Raw genomic sequence first — 21,872 nt, forward strand, 5'->3', positions numbered from 1 at the left:
CCTTATAAATCTCCTTTAATCTAATTCGGTATTTGCCTTGAGATTTGGGAAAACTTTTTCGGTTTCCATTCTATCTTGTGCGTTTATATTTAGCATACAATACTGCAATTACTGTGAAATAAAAATAAAACCGTAGATCATTTGTAATCATTTTTATTAACATTTAATTGTTTTATTCTGCGTGAAACTGAACTTAAATATTACTTATTTAATTACTTAATCGAGGGTATTCTTAAATCTTTCTGATTGTAACTTTATAAACGACAGTCATTTCAAATTCAAAATCAATGCAACGTTAAGTAGCTTACTTATTTTTCTCAATAGTTTTTTTATTAACAAGTGCTTATTAAAAATAGCATATTTTTATATATTTTTTTGCATATTTGTCGGTCGGTTTTAGATTGATTAAACATCATTCAAGAATTAATTATTTAATAAGTTTCTATGTGCTATCAAATTCTTATACCGCAATGGAACTATCGTGATCGTACCCTTAGACAATTTCTATTCTATTGTGTGTAAATTTTTTGCGTGCTTATTTGATAGGGTCTACGAACGAACGTTAGGGCAAATACGTTTGTATTGTCGTATTTTTTACCTGAGAACTCTAAGTTGAAGACGGTTCAGTTGCATTTTGTTCATTGCTCAGAACGCTAAAGATATGGCTTCTCGTGTTTGGCTTCTTGTTGAGTGGGTGGACCAGACTGGTGTTAATATGTGCCCAGCTTATGATGTAGTGAATGTCGATACCATGGCGTACGACGAGACGGACCTCCATCCCGGAAACCTGATTTTCATACGTGTAAAACATGACAGTCCTCGTCGCGCGAAAATTGTCCGAATATCTGGTATGTACAAGTTTATTCTAGTATAGTTAATCATCGTATTTTTAAGTAAATTGGAATCAAATTCCAACAGAAATTAAAAATTCCCGTCTTATTAAAAAATGTACTTATAAAACATTTTGTACGGGGATTTAACGGTATTTTGTCATGTCCAATTTTGGTACAAGTGTCTATCGGAATAAGGGAGTAAATCGTTTAAAGTTATTGTCATATTTTTTTTCTTTTGTAAATAATTATTTCTTCGATTGAGGGTGAAATAACAAAACCTAATTTGTGTTTTATATAAATTTCAGAAAGCAAACGATATGTGAAAGAGCAAAAAGAGATCATGGAACGAGAAAATCAGCAAGTGAAGAATGTTCTGCAGATATGTATGAGGACTATCCAGAAATTGAAATCAGACAATTCAGTAAGTTAATCGAAATACTTTGGGATAATTATGAATAATTTCAATTTTAAATTAAGAGCCTAATATTGGTTACAGTTTAATTCACCACTCCAAACGAGCAACCATCACCCTTTACCACATGTGGTAATAGCGAACACAGAAAATAGCGGCAGTGATAGCGACATAGAGGTGAGTAACAATGCCTTTTTTTAGGAATTTATTATAGTAACCTTTGTTTTCATTATCATGTAACTTAATTAAGCTTCTACAGATCTCATTTAATTAAACCTGTGATTATTGCGTTTCAGCCTTTCTCACATGTCGATCGGAACCGACCTCGCAATTTTAGCAAATCTAAATCGAGGCACTCGCATCATAGTCGTAATGAATCAGTGGGTGGACCTTCCCGTGGATCAAATAAAATACGTCGATCCATAGTCAGCAGTACACCGATACCGCCAAGCGTTCAGCCACCAACAACACTGGCTTTCGATCAAGGCACACAAACTGAAGACATTTATTTAAAACCACCTATTGAAAAAATTGAAGCAATGGAAGCTCAACTCCAAAACCTTTACAGTCAATTTCAGTCATTGGTTACTCAAGTGCCTGCATTAGCGAGTGCATCTATGTTAGATGACGACCACATTATTGATGAAAGTAACTATTTAGCACCAAATTCAGAACATTCTTGGGCTGAACGGAATAATTCCGATTACCGGGAACCAGTCAATGTGGGCGAAATCGTTGAGGAATTTGCAACAGATGGAGAAGAAGACATTGCTAATAATGAACCAGTCAACAGCTCTACAGTAAAAGTTGAAGCAAACATAAATCCTAATACTTTGCGCGTACGTCGGATGTCAGCACAAACCACTAATAATGTTGAGACTTTAACGTCGAACGATGCAGATATGGTAATTGCTATAACACAGTTTAGCGGTTAAAATATCAAAGACTACAAATTTCATATTTACTCTTTTGTTTTTTATTAGGTACCGATCGGAAGCGGCAACGTTAAAGTCCCAGCAAGATTATTGAACGAAATCGATTGGAACTCCCACACGTCTGCCACGAGGCAACTACTTCAAGCTGTATTCCCTCGCAGGTATAACTAAGGTTTTTCAAACGAAAAAACAATGAAGATATTTTCCTATAGTATAATAACTAATATGTATTTATTCTTACAGAGTATTGGCAACTCATTCTTTGACAGGCAAGCAGTCCCCAGCATTTCTGAATCGCCCTCCGAAAAAGATTCTTGATCCTAAACTTGTTGAAGATATTGTAAAGACAGTTTCCACAAGATGTGTTGTACCAAAGAATTTGGTGAGGTAAGCTATAGTTGCACGAGTCATTTATTACTTATTCAAAACATATGTTTAATGTACTGACATAGTTGTAATTCACCGAAGACAGGTGCTGAACTTTGCTTTCCCGTGCCTGTCTCGTCCAAATACCGTCTTATATAAGCCTGAAACTACCCATAATTACTACACTACTTACTTCTACACTTACAACATCCATACAATATAGAACTTTGTTTGTTTTACAGAAACTGCATTACAATAAAGTGCACTGATGAAGCTAAGTTATATCGTAATCGTCAACAATATAAGCAAGCTCGTCAGGCTCTTGTTCAAAATGAAGAAAATATTCCGCCCTCCACGCCGTCTTCAGATGAAGCTACCGCTGTCGTTAATTAGTAAAAGTATTAATTAAAATTGTAATACTAATAAATTGAGGGCAGTATATTAACGTGTATTCGAATAAGTTTTATGACTTTAGATGATAAGTTAAGCAAGATACCAGTCTACAGTTATTGTTTTAAAATTTTTGTATTTTAGTGAGTTCAATTAAAAACTTCATAAATAATTATATATATATTTCACCACTATGAAGTATGTCTATATTATGCAAGTTCTGATGATAAGTGCTTTTGTTCATTCAATATTTTACTATGCAAACATTGATAATGTGACTTTGATGAAGGTTTCAATCGGATCAAAACCTTGAGTTAATAAATAGTGTTTAAGTGATGTTGGTATTTTACTCATCAAATATAACTGTACTTATAATTTCATTACAATAAACACTACGTACTATTATATAAAAGAATACGTACCATAATCCCAAGATTAATCTAAAAAAATTAAAATTGGTCAATGCCTTTCAAACTTCATGTCGAGTAAGTGAATTTACTAATACTGGCTCCACCAGCACGGATAGCAGAGTGGTATAGGTCACTGCGCCTACTACTGCTATGCGCGACGAGTAGCAGGTTCGATCCCTGTGTAGGACAAACTTGTGTGATCCACCTAAGCTGTTCTGAGTGTAGGTAAGTATTTTATGCATGATTTCAAGGTTCATGGCACCCTCTGTGACACAGGGATAGGTACAGTTTCTTAGTGAGGGAGACATTTTTGAACACAACGAAATGATTTTGGAGCAACCATTTACTTTTGACAGCATTTTAATTTCTCCCATTTTGCAATCCAAATAACCTGCCGTGCCTGTGACGCCAAATACTGACAAACAAATATAAATATTAATTAATCGAACGATTTAAGTCGTTGATTTTAGTCGATTTTATTTTAAATCGTCAGCTGTTAATTCCTTGATTTGACTTTTTAATTGACGTCAAATATTTTGACATTCAGTACATGATTATTTTGTAATTTTGTAGGTTATGTCACGTTGATACGGCGAATCAGTCAAAATAAATCTGTTATATTAAAAATAGCAGGAAAATGGAAGATATTGAAGAATCAGAGTATGTTGCAGCAGATCACGATCTTTTAGTGAGTGCCGTGTCAAAGTTGGATAAAACTCAGCACATTACAGAGCCAACGAGAAATGAGTCCACAAATATTGGTTCAGAATTCAATCTTTTGAAACGAACAAATAGACTTAACTTAAACAGTGTAGCTAAAATATTAGGGGATACCGCACATCATGTTCAAATAAGTAAAAAGTTAAAAAAGACTCAGGACAAATCTAAAGTTCTGAGTAAACCTTTGGAGAAGCCACAAGCTGAGCGCATAAAGAGATCGACTGGTTATGAAGCAACCAAAAAGAAAGTAGGTAGATGGGACCCTGTCGTAGCACGAAGTCGAACCGTGGATTACGTATCATTCCCTTTAAAAAGTGCATCATCCAAACTGGAGCCAACTGGCGATTTTTTGACCAAACTTACTTTGAAATCGGATCTTGAGAAACAATTGGATGAAGTAGATCCGCCTCCATTCATTGAGGAAGAGGTAGAAGAAGAGCCGGTATTCCCAATGACCTACGAAGAAATGGTTGAGCACAGGAAACATATTGCTAAGATGCGGGCCCAGCAGTCATACAAAGCTGCTAAAGCTAAACGACAAAGCAAGATAAAGAGTAAGAAGTATCATCGGTATGTATGACAGTTGTTTCATTTACAAAATAACACAACATAGTAGTTGAAACTTGAGTCAAATTCTAGATTTAGCTATATAAATTAACAATTTGTTGTATATACTATTTCTAAACATTGAAAAATCAATGTAATAACTACTTTTGCATTAAACTGCAGATCTAACAAGAAATATATGTGCATTGGCATCAATTTTTCCTGCATGGGATAATTGATCTCTCTAAAGTATGTATATTGACAAGACAATATAGTTGTATGATATATGGTAATCCAGTTATTTGATTTCTATGATTATATTAACTAATATAATCATAGAAACAATCATAGAAATCATAAAAAATCTTTGATTACAGTGTTCTGAAAAAAGAAAAATTGAAGCAACAGTTAAAGGAATTTGAGGAACTTCAAAAGACAGATCCTGAAGAGGCTTTGAAGAAATTGGAATCATTGGAAAAAGCAAGAGCACTAGAGAGACATACTCTTAGACACAAGAACACTGGCAAGTGGGCAAAGAATAAGCTGATAAGGGCAAAATATGATAAAGAGGTGAGAATACAATTCTAAGGTCCTAATTTTAAGAAAATCTTTAATATTTAGTGCCTACAATTCTTGTAATTTTTAATAAATTTTAAGTTTTAGTCATGCTGAATTTTTCGCAACTTTACAACTTTAGCATGTATTTAATAAATGATGGTAATTACAGGTAAGACAGCAACTGGCAGAACAATTAGCTGTTAGTAGAGGTTTGACCAAGAAAGTGCAAGACAATGAAAGCTCTGATGATGAGGCTGATGATGGAGCAATACCAGATATGACACTTTCCCAAGACCCAATGAATCCCTGGATGATGCAGAGACCAGATAAATCTAACGTCAACACAGAGTTTGACTTTGGGTATAAGAAATTTGTACAAAATAAAATAGGTAAAAAAGATGACAGTGACACTGATTCCAATGACGAGAATGTAGATGATGAGCCTAGTAATGGAATAAGTGTATTGAAAGATAGTATAAATAGATTGACTAGAATTGATGACAGTTCTGATGATACTACTGAAGCAGTTGAACAAGAGACAATAACTGTGAGAGATAGTGTTAAGCCTTCTCAGAGCTTGACTAGTAAGCCACAAAGAAAAACAGTTGTTACACAAAAATCACTGAAAAGAGCAAAGAGTTCAGAAGGCAAATCCAAAAAAATCAAACCCATAGCCACTACAAATTGGGAAGTGGTTGAAGTTGAACCTGTTAAAGTTTCTACACTTAATGTTTCAGAAGATATTACAGAAGTTTTTGAAAAACATGAGGACTCAATAGCTCAGAAAGTAGAGAATAAGTTGAAACAGATAAGACGTAATATTGAAATGTTGGAAAAGGCTGCTCGCTCCAACAAAAGAGATACCAAGAAAATCGAAGATCGTAAAGAAAAGAGTAATTTAGAATATTTAGAGCTCAAGAAGAAGAATGTTAAACCTATTATTGATGAAGAACTAATAGAAACTTCTAGCAAAACTGTTCAGGATGATGATAAAGATGATCAGTCTTTATCCAAAATTTTAAATACTGCCCAAGCTCCTTCAGAGCCTTCTGCAGGTTCTTCTACATCCAACATAGATCCTAATAGATTTATTCAAGCCAAGCCAAAATTTTTGAATACTGCTTTATCACAAGGAGACAATCAATATGATCAATTAGATGATGATGATGAACAAGTTGTCCCCAAAGTTAATATTGAAGAAGTGTTTGAGGAAGACGATGTTGTAGCAAGTTTCAGACAAGAGAAGGAGGATGAAATAAATAAGGATAAACCTGAGGAAATCAATCTTGCCTTACCAGGTTGGGGATCATGGGGAGGTAAAGGTATAAAACCTCAAAGACGAAAGAGGAATAGGTTTATCAACAAGCCAGCACCGGTAATGCCACGTCGCGACGAAAATAAGGGTGATATCATCATCAAAGAGCATAAGAATCCGAAATTGGGTGTTCACAAAGTAAAGGATGTACCATTTCCCTTTGAAAGTGTAAAGGACTATGAAGCTTCAATTAGAGCTCCATTAGGTAATACATTTATACCTGAGAAAGCTCATAAGAAACTCATTCGTCCAAGTGTGATAACCAAAGCAGGAAAAATAATAGAACCTATGGATGAAGATGAATTATTACTGCCTAAAAACAAAAGGTTTAGAAATGAAGCCATTATAAAACTTTTAGGGCAAAAGAAATAAATGAAAAATGTATGATAAAGAGGCTTTTATTTTAACTTAATTTAAATTAAACTTATTTATACACCAACTCTTACGGGTGGGGATACAAGTATGACACCATCACCCCTTACAAATAACATAGGAATGTTTCTTTTAGTTGTTCTGTAGACTTCTTCATATGTTTCCTCATCAATTTCAACTGTTGTTATGGTTTCCTCAGCGTCACCAAGAACCATATTCAAATGCTGGTCATAGGCCTGTTACAGAAATTAAGTAAACAGTTTAGTTTCATCATAATCTAATATGGCTACTTTTATGACTATATTTTTTGACTTTGACTATATTTATGCTTATATGCTAATAGCTCACCTGGAAAAGTTTTTCCTTATATAAATATGTACTTTTAGGGGATTTATGGTGTAGAAACGACATTATAATAGAATAAAAAAAGAATATTACATACATACAAGATACGCGCTAAACACATAACCCTCCTGGCAGTCGGGTAATTAGTGGTGGATCACACTTAACATTTAGGGGTATGAAAAATAGGATGTCTGATTGGTGGACCTCAAACTTATATGTACACAAAATTTCACGAAAGACGGTAGAACCATTTTGGAGGAGTTTAATATAAAGATCACCACAACACAAGAATTGTATTTATTAGATTTAGAAGATGTGTAATACATACATGAAGTTTTCCTCGCAATTCACGCTCATTGCGCATCTTCACGTATATCCTTTCATCCAAGCTAAGTCTAATGAGATCCAGTGGTTCCTTTACGGTCATTACAGATACCTGAACAGAAATATAGTAATATATTATGTATCTACAATACAAAAACTAGGTGGAACTAAGGAAATAAATAAGGAATCAAATTGAACTGGAAAATTATACATAAATACAGTATGGAAAGAGATAATCTCTTACATTTTCCCCATCGTCAGCCATTGCTACCAGATTTTTATATACGGGTCCAAATCTGATAGATATCAAATCAAAATATGAACTATTTTTAATCAATGTAAAATTGTAAACAATTAGCGGGAGCGGTTCCAATTTGAGGTTATGTCAAAGACAAGACAAAAATTAGTTTTCAAAAATCTTGCTTGACGTTTCTTGTAAAGTGATGTATTGCAAAACCTTGTACCACAGACGTATTTTGTACGCCGGCCGTTATAATTCTGTTAATAAATAAATTATTTAAACTTAGATAAATAATCAAAATTATGTAATTTTAAATGTATGTATTTAAAGAATACTATGTTATAGACATGTTAAAATGGAAAAATTAAGGTTAGCTACTAAATAAATAAACATAAAATAACAATTGATTAATTTCCGTAGCTTTTTGAAATTGCAAGTTTTCTACCTTCCAAAAACCGTATTTTACGTTTCGGAGATTGGCATATTTTTTTAATCTACTTATTCTAACAAATGTCAAACAAGCTCGTCAACGCGTGCCACGGAATAGAAGCGAGAATTATAATTTTATTAAGTAGATTACAAAACAATTACTTATAGTTTGTTGTGGTTAATGTTGATGATATATTAAACATGGTTAGAAGCGGGTAAGTCTACAAACATTATGCGGTATGGAGAAAAGTTTGTTATGTGTGATGTGTTACTATTTCTGTTTTGTTTACAGGCGTGATCGCGAGAGAGATCGTGATCGTAGAAGATCCCACAGTCGATCAGCAACGCCCGAACGTAAAAGAAGGAGGTCTAGGTCTCGATCTCGAGATAGGGTATCAAAATCAACGAAGAGGAAGCGTAGTCGTAGCAGGGAAAGGGAATCAAAGCGCGAACGTAGCAGGGATCGAAGCAGAGAACGTGAAAGAGATCGAGACCGCGAGAGGGACCGGGACCGTGACAGGGACAGGGATAGAAAGAGGTTGGTAACTGTTTAAAACCTTTCCTCAATTCACACATTACTTTTGTTATCAACTTACTGCTGTTAACAAACTTATAATAAGTTTCCCAGGTGCCACATGATTTTCAGTTTTTATGCTAGTTATTAAAAGAGGTATGTTTACCTTTTACATCTTGTCTAATAAGTAATTTTATCAAGACAACAATAAAAGTTACCAAATCAAATATACCGAAATAAATCAGTTGATAAAAAGGTATAACAAGGGCACACTATGATGTAAGATTCACTATTGTAATATTATTTGTCTTTTTAAGTTGAATGAGGTATAGTAAAGAATGCAACTTGTTGTAAACAATTTTAATGATAATTTTAGTGATAAACGGGAGGACAAAAGAAATGGTTCTGGCAGTAAATCATCCAGGAAGAAGTCTCCAGACAAGGAAAAGGAGAGGTCAAAGTCCAAAGAGAAGGCTCTCAAGTCTGAATCTTCTGAATATGACCCAGGCACTGTTGATAAAGTAAGTTTTGTATTTATGATTCCTCTAAACAATGGCTTTCATTTACAGTGTGTAATTTATGTGTGTTTAAAATTTATTGGTTAGTAGGGTAGGTGAAAACTTTGATCAACAGTTTGGTTTTCCAAGTTTACTACAAATGAGCTTAAAGATTTTCTAAACAAATAATTTTTTATTGAAGTCATTTTATGTTATTCAATTACTGTAATATCTGTACATCTAAATCCTAATCCAAAATTACTCCAATATTGATAAGTAATTCTAATTATCTAATTCTATTGATAAGTAAGTCAATTGAATATCATATCTGACTTGCATAAACAAATCTAGAATGAAGGTGATAATATTAGTTGACAATAAGTGAATAGGGACTAGTTTTGCATTTATAGACAATATTTATAACCTGTGCTGTTACAAATATATTCCGAAAAAAAAGGCAAATGACTGAAATGTTTAAAAGTAATGTCTTACTTTTAGGAAGAAGAACAGAGCCGTCTGGAAGCTGAAATGCAGAAGCGGCGTGACCGTATTGAGCGCTGGCGTGCCGAGCGCAAGCGTAAAGAACTGGAATCTGCCAAGAAAGAGGTGCAGAAAGGTAGCATAGTGACCAACATACAAGTTCCAACATCCAAGAAGTGGTCTCTAGAAGATGACTCCGGAGATGAAGGTAGGAATGTATTGTGACACCTGAAACTGAATTCAATCTTTTAGGGTTTTGTGAAAGAGAAAATCTATTATATTTGCCATTATGTCCATATTGACTGACTGATCAATCAATTATCGACTTTCTTGTGTTATCCTTTCTTATATTTGTAAATATTTTTGTGTATGGTAGTCATAGGCCTCTATCATATTTTGATGATAAGCTATCTTTTCTTGTTGGACCTTGTTCCGAAAATATAAAGATTTCTCAGACAGAAAAAAGCATTAACGGGTATTTAAACCCATCAATGTCGTCATGCCATACAGAAATATTACAGTGAACATGCACAATATTGTAAAACTTATAGTAAATTGTCATCATAAAAAAACATGTTATTTACTTTGGCCTTTTGCCAGGTGAAGAAGGGGCAGGTGAAGCCAAAGAGAAACCTGTGATTGAGGAAAAGCCAGAAGAGGAAGAAGACGAGATTGATCCTCTAGATGCATACATGCAGGAAGTACAACAGGTTAGTGACAGATTAACTCCTGTTTTATTTTCAATACACAGTTCATTTGAATATCATTGAAGAATTTATTGTGTGGAGTTAAGATTTAAAATAAAACTGGTCAACCTATCCCATGATAATTAGGGCATCCTAATTATCATGGGGCAGGTTGATTCCAGAAACTGCAACCAATAGCAGTCATTTTCAGTCTGGCATATTTTGTGCCATTCTAAAATATTTTTTAGCAAAAAGAAAAACTTTTATTTCTTGTGCACATGAATTCGTCGACTCGATAATTACTATTTATTCGTTGTGTTCTGTTTCTAGGAAGTACGCAAAGTGAATCAAATGGACCAAGCACGAGGCGTTATCAATGTACCGACTACTACCGGTGGAACTGTCGTAGTTCTAACAGGAACAGCAAAGAAAAAAGTCACAGAACAAAAGAATAAAGGTAAATAAGAAACATTTGAAAATAAATTAAATTAACTTGTTAACAACAGTATTATGTATTGGGTCCCTTCTATTTCACTGTAACTTGGGTTGTTTGGAATAATGTTGTTCCTAAATTTGATCCATATCCTATCATAGCTTCTATAATTAATTAAATTTATTCTACTTTGTAACTCAATTCATACAATGTTATCATTTGAATACCAGGTGAACTAATAGAACAAAACCAAGACGGGTTAGAATATTCATCAGAAGAGGAAACGGAAGATATTAAAGACGCTGCTGCGAACCTGGCTTCGAAGCAAAGGAAAGATCTGGCTAAAGTTGATCACGCCAGTTTAGACTACATGCCTTATAGAAAGGCTTTCTATACAGAGGTAAGATACCATGACTAATTTCATGTCTATTTCTCTGCAAGCCTGAGTAAATTAAATAAACTACCAGAAATACTAATATCACAAATTTTTGGTAAAAAAATCATGTCATCAAACTCAGCTTGTCCGATTGACAGAAAGTGAGATTCTTAAATGAAACTTTTAATAAAAAAAAATCAATGTGTCTCGAGCTTATGAGTTTGCTTGTTAATGCAAAAAGAGGAATTAAACTGCGTTATTTAAATGCCTTTGCTAATATTTTATCTACCACCCAAAAAAAAGCAATGTTAAAATATATAGTTTTCAAATATGATGTATGTTCTAGGTAAGTGAGTTATCAAGAATGACTCCAGAAGAAGTGGAAGCATACAGAACAGAATTAGAAGGTATAAGAGTGAAGGGTAAAGGCTGCCCAAAACCGATTCGAACTTGGGCCCACTGCGGTATTAGTAAGAAGGAAATGGATATATTGAGGAAACTGAACTTTGAGAAGCCCACACCTATACAGGCACAGGCCATCCCTGCTATTATGTCTGGAAGGTAAGTCATTTCACTGTCTTTTAAGTTGAACAGTACAATACAATCAATCAGTTTTAGTAAGAGTAAGATAACCTCTAATTTATATCAAGATTGCTACCACAACCTTTTCAAAAGACGCGAAATTACATGTGTTGTCTGCTGTTCCGTTTCACTACTGCAAACAATTTTATTGCAAGACAATCTTATGAACAACTTATGTTTCGATCACTGAACCTACTTTTTGTGTCAGAATGTACTTATCACCTATCTATCTACCTATCAAAATGATCCGTAATGTTATACAAGTTATTACATAATATCAAGGATTTTGTTATGTCAATACGTCATCCTAAAATATATGTTTAATGCTCATACTATTTGTCCAGGGACCTCATTGGTATAGCAAAGACAGGCTCAGGCAAGACCTTAGCATTCATACTCCCAATGTTCCGCCACGTTCTTGATCAGCCACCGTTAGAAGACACGGATGGACCCATCGCCCTTATCATGACTCCTACGAGAGAGCTCTGCATGCAGATCGGTAAAGACATCAAAAAGTTCGCCAAGTCGTTAGGACTGAGGGTAGTCTGTGTTTATGGTGGTACTGGGATCTCTGAACAGGTATGTGTGGTTTTACTGTCTTTATTATATAATTTGTGCTAGAAACATTAGTTTAAATTATTGAGAACGCATTGTAGAGTGCACTGCTGAATGTAGTAAGTTGCAGATATTCCTATTTTATTTTTTAAAACCTTTAATTCAAACACAGTGCAACAATAATTTCTATGTAATATTTTGGTAATTTTCATTGCTGCAGATTGCTGAATTAAAACGTGGTGCTGAAATGATTGTATGTACTCCCGGCCGTATGATCGACATGTTGGCGGCGAACTCTGGTCGCGTGACTAACTTGCGACGAGTGACTTACATAGTACTAGATGAAGCTGATAGGATGTTTGACATGGGCTTTGAGCCTCAAGTGAGTGAAAACCATCTTGTATTAATGTTATAATCAAAATAGAAAACCATTATTCAATAGATGGGTACCTTATTTAGACTGGCATGTTGGATTAGTAATTACTGATCCTGCTTTACCAGAGGGCTTGGGTTCGATTCCTACTCTGTGAGATGAGAGTGATTTGTTCAGTGTTTGGGTGTTATCTCTCTATATTATGCATGTATTTATAAACATACAAGTATACTTATCAGCTGTCTGGTACAAGACTAGACGGCGTTACAAGTTAAAAATAAACCGTTAGAATCTTTAAATATTCTCAGTAAATAACTGCAAATAATTCACCTGCAAATAATTACAATTATTAGTTTAAAATAAATATTTGGAAACACGATCTGATGTCTACAGTTGCTTTATAGCGACGCCATCTAGTGAACGATTATTTACCCAGTATCATTGGATTGACTAATAGTACACCTTTAGAATTAGAAATACATTGTCTTGTTAACAATAAAAGAATTTTTATTTTAATGTTTTGCAAAGGTAATGAAAATCATAGACAATGTAAGGCCAGACAGACAGACTGTGATGTTCAGTGCCACTTTCCCCCTACAAATGGAAGCTCTCGCAAGAAGGATATTACAGAAGCCCATCGAAGTCCAGGTAAGGCCTTCTGCCAATTAATTACAGTGTATAAATACTTTTCATGGTGATCAATGTTGATTTTAGATTTATATGAGAAAAGTCCTTAGCCTTAAAAATGCTTTAGTGACTAGTAAATTACTGGGTACTGATAAAGGGTAAAGAATTTAGTGTCATTGTCTAAAATCTTAGTTTCAAAATGAAACCCAACTGAAAACATGCAAAAAACAATAAAGCTTACGAAATCAAATATACCATTGAACCATTGACAGTATAGTATGTTATTATTATTAGGTATAATCCCTTCTTGCACATCTAGGTCGGCGGCAGAAGCGTGGTATGCAAAGACGTAGAACAACACGTAGCTATACTCGAAGAGGAGGCCAAATTCTTCAAGCTATTGGAACTCCTTGGACTGTACAGCCAGCACGGAAGCATCATAGTCTTCGTGGACAAGCAGGAGAACGCTGACAGCCTGCTCAAAGACCTCATGAAGGCGTCGTACTCTTGCATGAGCTTGCATGGAGGTGAGATATCGAAGGCGTTTTTTGTTATACCTTATAGGTATAACATAACAAAATAGCTTACCTACTTAGTGCCTACTTTTCCTATTATAATGAACTTCTGTCCGTACTGTAGTCTGGCTTCTGTTTATTCAGGGGAACCTTACTTACACTTTTAAAGTGGAATAACTGTGTATAGGTGAATGGAAATAGGTGCGCGAGAGCTCGTGTTTCCGCGGCCCTCGAATAAGTATTAATGACAATTCGGCCTAGTTAAAATGATGAGGTACCTACAATTCTTCTGTACTCAATTATACTCGTGTGTAAAGACTGATTGGATTTGTGATTTAGTATGTAGCTAATATGAAGGGAAATAATATCATCTCAGAAAGTTACTTAATAGGCACAACTTTGTGCGCGAATTTGAACTCAAACGAACTCATGATATCTGAAATAATTTTGTGCAACACCAATATGGCATTAGATAAAAAAACAATACAAATATAAAAAATCTTCTGCTTGGACCAAAACACTACAGGCTTTAAAATTTTCTTTTGCAGGTTGCCTCTGTCTTCGTGTTTTTTAAATTTATGTTTTCTTCAAACTCATGAGAAAAGGGACTTCAAAAATTTCACTTTTTTCTTTAAAGAACTGTTTTATAAGTTTCAATATTCGGTTATAATTTTCCAAATTAAGATCCATTTATGAATTCAGTATAAAACTATACTAATAGAATATTTTGATTTCAGCTATCAAAGCGGATTTGGGGACACTTCGATATATTTTTATGTGTATTTTGTCGATAATTATAAGCGTACTGGCATTGTTTTTAAAATGATAATACCTGGCTTTTACAGGCGACAATTGGCTTGTCTTCCTAGTTATTAATGTTCAGGATAATAAGTCCTATAATGTTATTTCACTATGCCAACTACTTGTAAACCGTTAGGTTTTGCGTAAAGGATTAAAAAATGTTGCACACGTTGTTACAGTCTCATATATTAAAGAAAGAAATTATTATTTAAAGATACAAGAAACGAGTTAATAACACAATTAATACCAAACTACTGCTTTATTGCTTAAATTTTCTTTAAGTTCTTTCATAAATATAAAGGAAACTTTAATTCACATATAATTTTGAGTAAGAAAGGAATTAACAGAAACCCGTACGCTTATACTTACCGGCATTTATACTTTTTGTCGAGTGACGAATATATTAATGGTGGCCTGTTACAGGGATTGATCAATTCGACAGGGACTCGACGATCGTGGACTTTAAGTCCGGTAAGGTGAAACTGTTGGTGGCGACCAGCGTAGCCGCCAGGGGTCTCGACGTGAAGCAACTCGTGCTGGTTGTGAACTACGACTGCCCGAATCATTATGAAGATTATGTGCATCGGTGAGTGTTGTACTATTAAAAGCAATTCTTTAGTCTAGCAACAAGTGAGTACAATCGGGTTTCTTCGTCAGTTGTTAAGGTATTTAACTAAAAAATATCCAATTCGTCTGTCAGTCAGGTTTCCTAAAAATATTGTATAAGTATTTTTAATTTTATTTTAGTTTAGAAGATTAAAACCACTTAAGAGGATAAAATGTATTGTAGTAGGGGCTATTTACATCACTTGCAAGTGATGTAAGCAAAAGCATTCTGGGAAGTGGCGTCACAATTTTTTTTTTTGAGATAAAATAAAAAATACTTATTTAATATATTATGGAAAACTGACTAAACCGATTTTTTTTATCAAATACCCTATTTTATCGGTTTAAAATGATCCTGTTAATGTTTAGATGTGGTCGAACGGGGCGCGCGGGCAACAAAGGCTACGCGTGGACGTTCCTGACGCCAGAGCAGGGGCGCTACGCGGGCGACGTGCTACGCGCCTTCGAGCTGGCGGGAGCCAACCCTCCGCCTGAGCTACGAGCACTTTGGGAGCGCTACAAGCTCGCGCAGGAAAAGGATGGGAAGAAAGTGCATACTGGTGGAGGTTTTAGTGGGAAAGGTACTTACTTCTACTAAGTAAAGCATTTTGTAAGCTAAATACCGAATCGTCCCTTGGTTGAAGTCTTATGTTCCTCTCATGCTAAAAGATGAATGCCGATTATGAGGGTTTTCGAGCGTTTTAACATGTTGATAGCGTAAAACGTCTGGACATATGAGCTTTCGTTGCGTTCTTAGGAGAAGTGCGTTATTTCTGGATATAAATAATTTTATATCGTCATTACTCAGGTTATTTCAAAAGGCAAAACTGACTGTATATTTTATACCAGGTTTCAAGTTTGACGAATCGGAAGCTCAAGCGGCGACTGAGAAGAAGAAGTATCAGAAGGCGGCGCTTGGTCTGCAGGACTCTGACGACGAGGACGTTGAGGGCGACCTTGACCAGCAGATAGAGGTCATGTTAGCTGCCAAGAAGATCGTTAAGGAGATCAAGGCACGTTGGTTTTTTGACTGTAATGTATATGAGGGCTGGTTCCACTTGGCCCAGGGTAGAGAAGCGGTGGAAATATTTGGAGGAGGGCTTTGAACAGCGGTTGGACACAGTGGGCTTGGTAAAAATGTACATTTGCAGTAATTATTTTCTTGTACTCTTTCAATAATTTTCTGTTTTTATGTGTGGTTATAATGGTGAAAGTAGATTTCCCGTCGCTTGCTGATGTCTTGAAGAAAGATCTAGTAGTAATAAAAGTTACCAAAAGACTCCTAGGTCGGTGGTTTTTCTTGTAAATAAGATGCTTACAATTTAATATATGAGATGGTGTTGGAAACATGTTATCTAATTTAAACTACTGTTAGTCATTTGGAAATTTGGGTAGATTAATTTTCTAAAGAACTTACGAAGATTTTTTATTAACATTGATGCTGTTTGCCTTGTTTATAATGTTATTATTTCATCATAGTGATGAAATCTTCTAATATTATGTGGAAAAGAAATCCCTCATAATATTTTTTTATAGTTTGATTGACTGTTATCTATGAGTATATTATTTATACTATTAATTGTATTATAGAACTTAATATTTACTACTTAAGTATTTAGCTACTTGGACTTTTCGTATTGTAAACTTTATTAGGAGATGATAGCTAAGTAAAGAGAAATATAATATTATAATTAATTTTAATTACACTAAAATTTAAAACTTAACTAAAATGACATAATAATTCATATCGAAGTTGGGGAAGTAATAATTTTACGTCACAATGTTTCATAATATTGAGTCAACAGTACGTTATAGTATTGTGTTATTCTTGTGTTCTTCACATCCTAGGGTGAAACTGGTAACTTATTTCTTGTTATGCGATGGGCAATGCCTCATAAATTTAGAATAATTTGTAAAATAGTTCATAACATTGTCATGTACCAGCAGCCGGGCGTGGGCACGGGCGCGGGCGCGGCGGGCGGCGCGGCGGGCGCGGGCGGCGCGGACGGCAAGCTGGAGCTGGCGCGGCGCCTGGCCTCGCGCATCAACCTCGCCAAGGGGCTCGGCGCAGAGCACAAGGGCGCCACGCAGCAGGCCGCAGAGGCCATACTCAAGGGGGCGCCCTCAGCTCACACACTCATCACGGTAATATACAACAATATCCTACGTTTCGACTCTAGGGCTTTATCTCTTAAAGTAACATGTTGATGCACCGTATGATGATATTCATGAACCGTAGTGGAGACGCCTAACGAAAATGAATGACAATTTTATTTAAAATTATGGAAAATCCATTTTTTTTTCAATAGAAAATACATATTTTTTGTTTACTTATTATTAATTAGTAAGTAATATGAAAACTGTCAAGCATATCTTCAAACGAAAGTGACCTATTGCTTTTGGGTAAAAGAGACTCCGCTCTACACAGGGTAATGCGCTGTATCCATTTAACACCATTCCTTTCCGTCATTTTCCTCTTTTTTTCGTTTTCCTTCATTACTGTAGGTAGGGTGTTCACAAATATATCCCTTACACCAGCGGCTCATACATACCTTTTTAAACATGCATCACCGTATAACTTCTATGTTTCTACCAGGCCAAAACCGTAGCGGAGCAGTTGGCAGCGAAGCTAAACACCCGGTTGAACTACCAGCCGCGCGACGAGAGCGCGTCGGAGCCGGCTGAGGAAGTGTTCAGGAAGTACGAGACCGAGCTGGAGATCAATGACTTCCCGCAGCAGGCGCGCTGGAGGGTCACCAGCAAGGTATGCCATACATTATAAATGTACTTAGACTTAGGAGTGTAGGACGGTTACTTGTATACTTAGCGTTTTGCTGTTCTTTATGTTCCGTGAAATATTTAGTTTTGTAAAGTAAGCCTGCCTTACTAGTATAATGCCGTCCGTTACGATTTATGACAGAATTGATGTCTTTAAATAAACAGAGGGAGAGTTTGACTGACTGACAGCGGATCCTTAATGATAAAGTTCAGCTAAACCCATACGGGTACGGCACCCTAAAATAGGTCCATAATACAAAGGATACTATGCAATAATAAGCTCCATTGCCGCCATAGCAAAATAAACATTTTTTTTCTGTAAAAAGGTTAGTTAAAACGATGCCTACGGACAATTAGCCAATAGTCATCCACCCAGGAAGAATAAACAAGGAAATTAAAACATACACACGCAGCCATCCCGGACTTATAACAAACGATAGTGCATTATCGTCATTAAGAAGTTAATTAGTACTGTTCTGCCTAACAAACTGACGCAACACATAACTAGGATTTCTTTAGATAACGTCAATAACCCAGAGAGCAATAAAAGCTATATTTTAACAAAGTAATTCATAATTATATTTATTAATCAAATCTTACGTCATTTATGATAGGACTAAGTTTATTTCGCAACTTTTTTTTAATATGAGAAATCTTCAATCTTTGTGTCTCAGTATTTTATCTTCCCTGTATTATTAGCGTCTAAAGCCACTGTTTATAATTAATAATAGCTTAAAAATAGACACTTAAAGTGTAATATGATATCGTTAGATAAGGTGATCGTTGATATCTACCTTATGTAATACTGGCCCGTTAAAGAAACTATACAAACAATTTTGATATCTATATCGTTCGGTTGAGGATAGTTATCTTTAGTTCGTTTAAAGCGCAAGGCGTACTGCACTAAGTAGGGAATAATAAATACATTTGTACAGTATTTCTTAAAACTTAATGTTGAGTATACTTTCTTCGTTGACTTTACTTGTGTATCCATGCAATCTATATCTAGAACATTACGACAAGATGTGGCCAATACATTTGTCTATTTTATTTAATACTCTCTTTGCATTGTCCCTTGGCCGAACACTCAGTGCTCCTTTACGCATTCCTCCAGCTCAGGCGTTCAATCAACTTATGCTTTTGTGATCCGTAACGAAAGTGGTTAGGGTACTGTAAGGCCTTCTGAAGCTTGGAACCCTAAATTAATTATATTTATTGTAGTACTAAAGTACTACAATAAATAGTACTTAAATAGTAGTTGTTAGGGTACTGTAAGGCCTTCTGAAGCTTGGAACCCTAAATTAATTATATTTATTGTAGTACTAAAGTATTTTAGTGTAAAGTGGACCGAAGTGGTAAGGAGGCCCCTGGAGGGGCTATGCCAAACGGCGCCAGATTAAAGTCTTCGCTAAGAAAGTTCAGGTAGACAACTCGACCTTAAATAGTCACGCCCCTCAGCCATAAAAAATCAGGAGGAAGAACAAGTATAAGTATAAAAATAATGCGGAATATACAATAAGCAATCTAAAGATACAAATCAAATCTAAATGACACCATGTTATTACATACATGCTCAGGCGCACGCGTCACTATATTTAGTTACCTCTTATCTATTCTAATGGTATTCAGCTAGCACCTGATCACGCTGACCTATTTAAATATAAGGGATTACCCGTGGATAACGGCACTGTAACATGAAAATCATTTTTTTATCTCTTGATAACACGTTATGCCGTAAAACTAAGAATAGTAATTTGTTTGTCAATGCTGTTTTCGTTGCTAAGACCATATTTTATCAGGCTATGTTGTTCCGCTGTTTAGTAAAGTCTTTTTTATAATGCTCTAAGCTGGGTATCACCATGTTCTACGCGGTCCGCCGTTAGGCCCCTCCTCTTTTTTAAGACCAATCTTGAAATATGCCAAATCCATAGCTCGATTGGTATTGGCTGAGGGCTGAAAAAAAAAATGTCAGTAATGAGCGGCATTTTAAGAAACCTAAATTAAATATTTAACAGTTTATCTTTAGTCATATTTCTTATTCAGTTTTATTGTTTTTTGCCTTAATTTATTTGATTGTAACAAGATTTTTTTGTTTTTACATTATAATAGTTAATTTATAAAAGTAAAACAATCCCTTCCATTTTTTTTGGAACAATAAAATATAATTAATCAGGACTCGTTTCTTTTTTTTAACGAGTAAACAAACTCATTTCTTTTATGTTATTTACTAGGGGTCGGTTCGACCTTAACTAATGATAACCTTTATAATCTAAGTACTTGCATATTGTAAATAAGTACTCATCTCAGTGCAGTTTCTCAGCCCTCTGCGATTAGACGTCAATATGTTGCTGAAACTAGCAATTATCGGTGTATTCGTATTCCTGTGTGTTAAATTACTAAGGGGACAAAGGAATTATAGGTGTTTCTATTGTCATTAGTAAATAAAGGTAATACATAGTCATTCCGATATATATAACATAGAGAAGCGCTTAGTTAGCATCCATTACTAACCCAAAAATATGTGGCAAACGCTTTTCTATTCTGAAGCTTCTATTTTGATTAAACTCTTTCCTGTATTCCAGTCATGTAGGATTTTAATTGAAATAAATGTAGATCACCTCATACCAAAAGTATATCTTCAAAAAATGAAAACAACTAGCTATACGACGCATTGAGTTTGAATCTTACAGTTACTTATTGAAATCGATAAATATTGTTCAGCCATTCCTATTCTCCTACATTTGTTATATACAACCTATCTTTAATAATCTCATTCCACAATTACAGGAGGCGCTAGCTCTTATCAGCGAGTACTCCGAGGCTGGTATCACTGTCCGAGGTACCTACGTCCCGCCGGGCAAGACCCCACCCGAAGGCGAAAGGAAACTCTACCTAGCCATCGAAAGCTCGCAAGAACTAGCCGTGGCCAAGGCCAAGTCGGAAATAACCCGCCTCATCAAGGAAGAACTCCTCAAGCTTCAGACATCAGCCCATCACATGATAAACAAGGCTAGATACAAAGTGTTGTAAATGTAAGGAATATAACTACAGCATGTTGAATATTGTTTTATTTTCAACCTTATTTCTAGTGCGTTATGGTCCTGTTTCTATTAAACCCGTAATTTACATATTTTAGGCCTTAAGTACTTTTTAACGTGTATGTTACGAAAGGATTGATGATTCGAGTCTGGCTGAAGCTTTTGAACTTTTTACACAATTTTGTGCACATACGAAAACCTCACTAAATCCCTAATGTTTAAGGATGAGTTTAGCCTAACATTTCTAGGTATCTGTTACCGTTCTTTTCTCATTGGATATATTAGTAATGTTTACATTTTAATTTACTAGATCGGCGTCAATATCATATTAATGAAACATTTATTACGGTTAATAAGTACAGCCGGTACATGTTATCATAGTTGTTTAAAGTGGGTTTTTACGTTCAATTGTGAACGTAATTTGATAATAGATTCGTTTCGTAGAAATAGAAATAAAGGACAGTGCTGTATACAGATGGTACCTTTTTAACGAAACCAAATGTAGAAGGATTTATTTAATCCTAATTCAGTACTTATGTGGCTTTTTTATAATTATTTATCATTACTGACCTAAAAGGGTTAGTAAAGTCGCTAAAATATATTTAAAGTTTAAACTGAACAAAAAGCTAATAGTCTTAAGGTCTATCATCAGCACATTTTGACCAGTCGTTAATTTCTTATTAACAGCTAAAACACAATAAAATTATATGATGGTTGTGCTCAAATGTACTGGACGTTTAAAAAAAACTAAATTCTTGTTTACCTTAAAATAATAACAACCAAGTTTATAATATTTTTTTTAATTAAATCATGAT

The 21,872-nt window shown here is 35.0% G+C and overlaps 4 protein-coding genes across 5 annotated transcripts; 3 read left to right on the plus strand and 1 right to left on the minus strand.

Moving 5' to 3' along the window:
* The first annotated feature begins 254 nt into the window (after positions 1 to 254).
* On the plus strand, positions 255 to 3,278 carry LOC113507676. Its single transcript, XM_026890580.1, has 7 exons — positions 255 to 848; positions 1,139 to 1,254; positions 1,330 to 1,422; positions 1,542 to 2,150; positions 2,229 to 2,341; positions 2,424 to 2,567; positions 2,789 to 3,278. The coding sequence occupies exons 1-7, from the start codon at positions 662 to 664 to the stop codon at positions 2,937 to 2,939; spliced, it is 1,413 nt and encodes a 470-aa protein (XP_026746381.1). The 5' UTR covers positions 255 to 661; the 3' UTR covers positions 2,940 to 3,278.
* A 600-nt stretch (positions 3,279 to 3,878) lies between these two features.
* LOC113507675 (U3 small nucleolar RNA-associated protein 14 homolog B) lies at positions 3,879 to 6,876 on the plus strand. The gene is made up of 3 exons (XM_026890579.1): positions 3,879 to 4,636; positions 4,990 to 5,182; positions 5,340 to 6,876. The coding sequence occupies exons 1-3, from the start codon at positions 3,984 to 3,986 to the stop codon at positions 6,855 to 6,857; spliced, it is 2,364 nt and encodes a 787-aa protein (XP_026746380.1). The 5' UTR covers positions 3,879 to 3,983; the 3' UTR covers positions 6,858 to 6,876.
* LOC113507679 (U6 snRNA-associated Sm-like protein LSm3) lies at positions 6,866 to 7,994 on the minus strand. Its single transcript, XM_026890583.1, has 3 exons — positions 7,771 to 7,994; positions 7,531 to 7,638; positions 6,866 to 7,093 (listed from the first exon to the last, which is right to left on the minus strand). The coding sequence occupies exons 1-3, from the start codon at positions 7,789 to 7,791 to the stop codon at positions 6,914 to 6,916; spliced, it is 309 nt and encodes a 102-aa protein (XP_026746384.1). The 5' UTR covers positions 7,792 to 7,994; the 3' UTR covers positions 6,866 to 6,913.
* A 273-nt stretch (positions 7,995 to 8,267) lies between these two features.
* Positions 8,268 to 21,079, plus strand: LOC113507674 (probable ATP-dependent RNA helicase DDX46). Of its 2 annotated transcripts, none has more exons than XM_026890577.1 (18): positions 8,268 to 8,411; positions 8,489 to 8,734; positions 9,087 to 9,231; positions 9,706 to 9,895; positions 10,288 to 10,397; positions 10,704 to 10,830; positions 11,037 to 11,206; positions 11,529 to 11,743; positions 12,109 to 12,343; positions 12,540 to 12,701; positions 13,221 to 13,340; positions 13,639 to 13,846; positions 15,059 to 15,221; positions 15,611 to 15,822; positions 16,091 to 16,254; positions 17,189 to 17,386; positions 17,838 to 18,005; positions 20,807 to 21,079. In XM_026890577.1, exons 1-18 carry the CDS (start codon positions 8,398 to 8,400, stop codon positions 21,047 to 21,049), a joined length of 3,090 nt encoding a protein of 1,029 aa, XP_026746378.1. In that variant the 5' UTR covers positions 8,268 to 8,397; the 3' UTR covers positions 21,050 to 21,079. The 2 variants fall into 2 exon arrangements, with proteins under 2 accessions (XP_026746378.1, XP_026746379.1); XM_026890578.1 differs by having other exon boundaries at positions 10,294 to 10,397; positions 20,807 to 21,049.
* Positions 21,080 to 21,872: the final 793 nt, after the last annotated feature.

The sequence above is a fragment of the Trichoplusia ni genome, unplaced genomic scaffold, assembly GCF_003590095.1.
Source record: "Trichoplusia ni isolate ovarian cell line Hi5 unplaced genomic scaffold, tn1 tig00003038, whole genome shotgun sequence".
In the NCBI taxonomy this organism is placed as follows: Eukaryota; Metazoa; Arthropoda; class Insecta; order Lepidoptera; family Noctuidae; genus Trichoplusia; species Trichoplusia ni.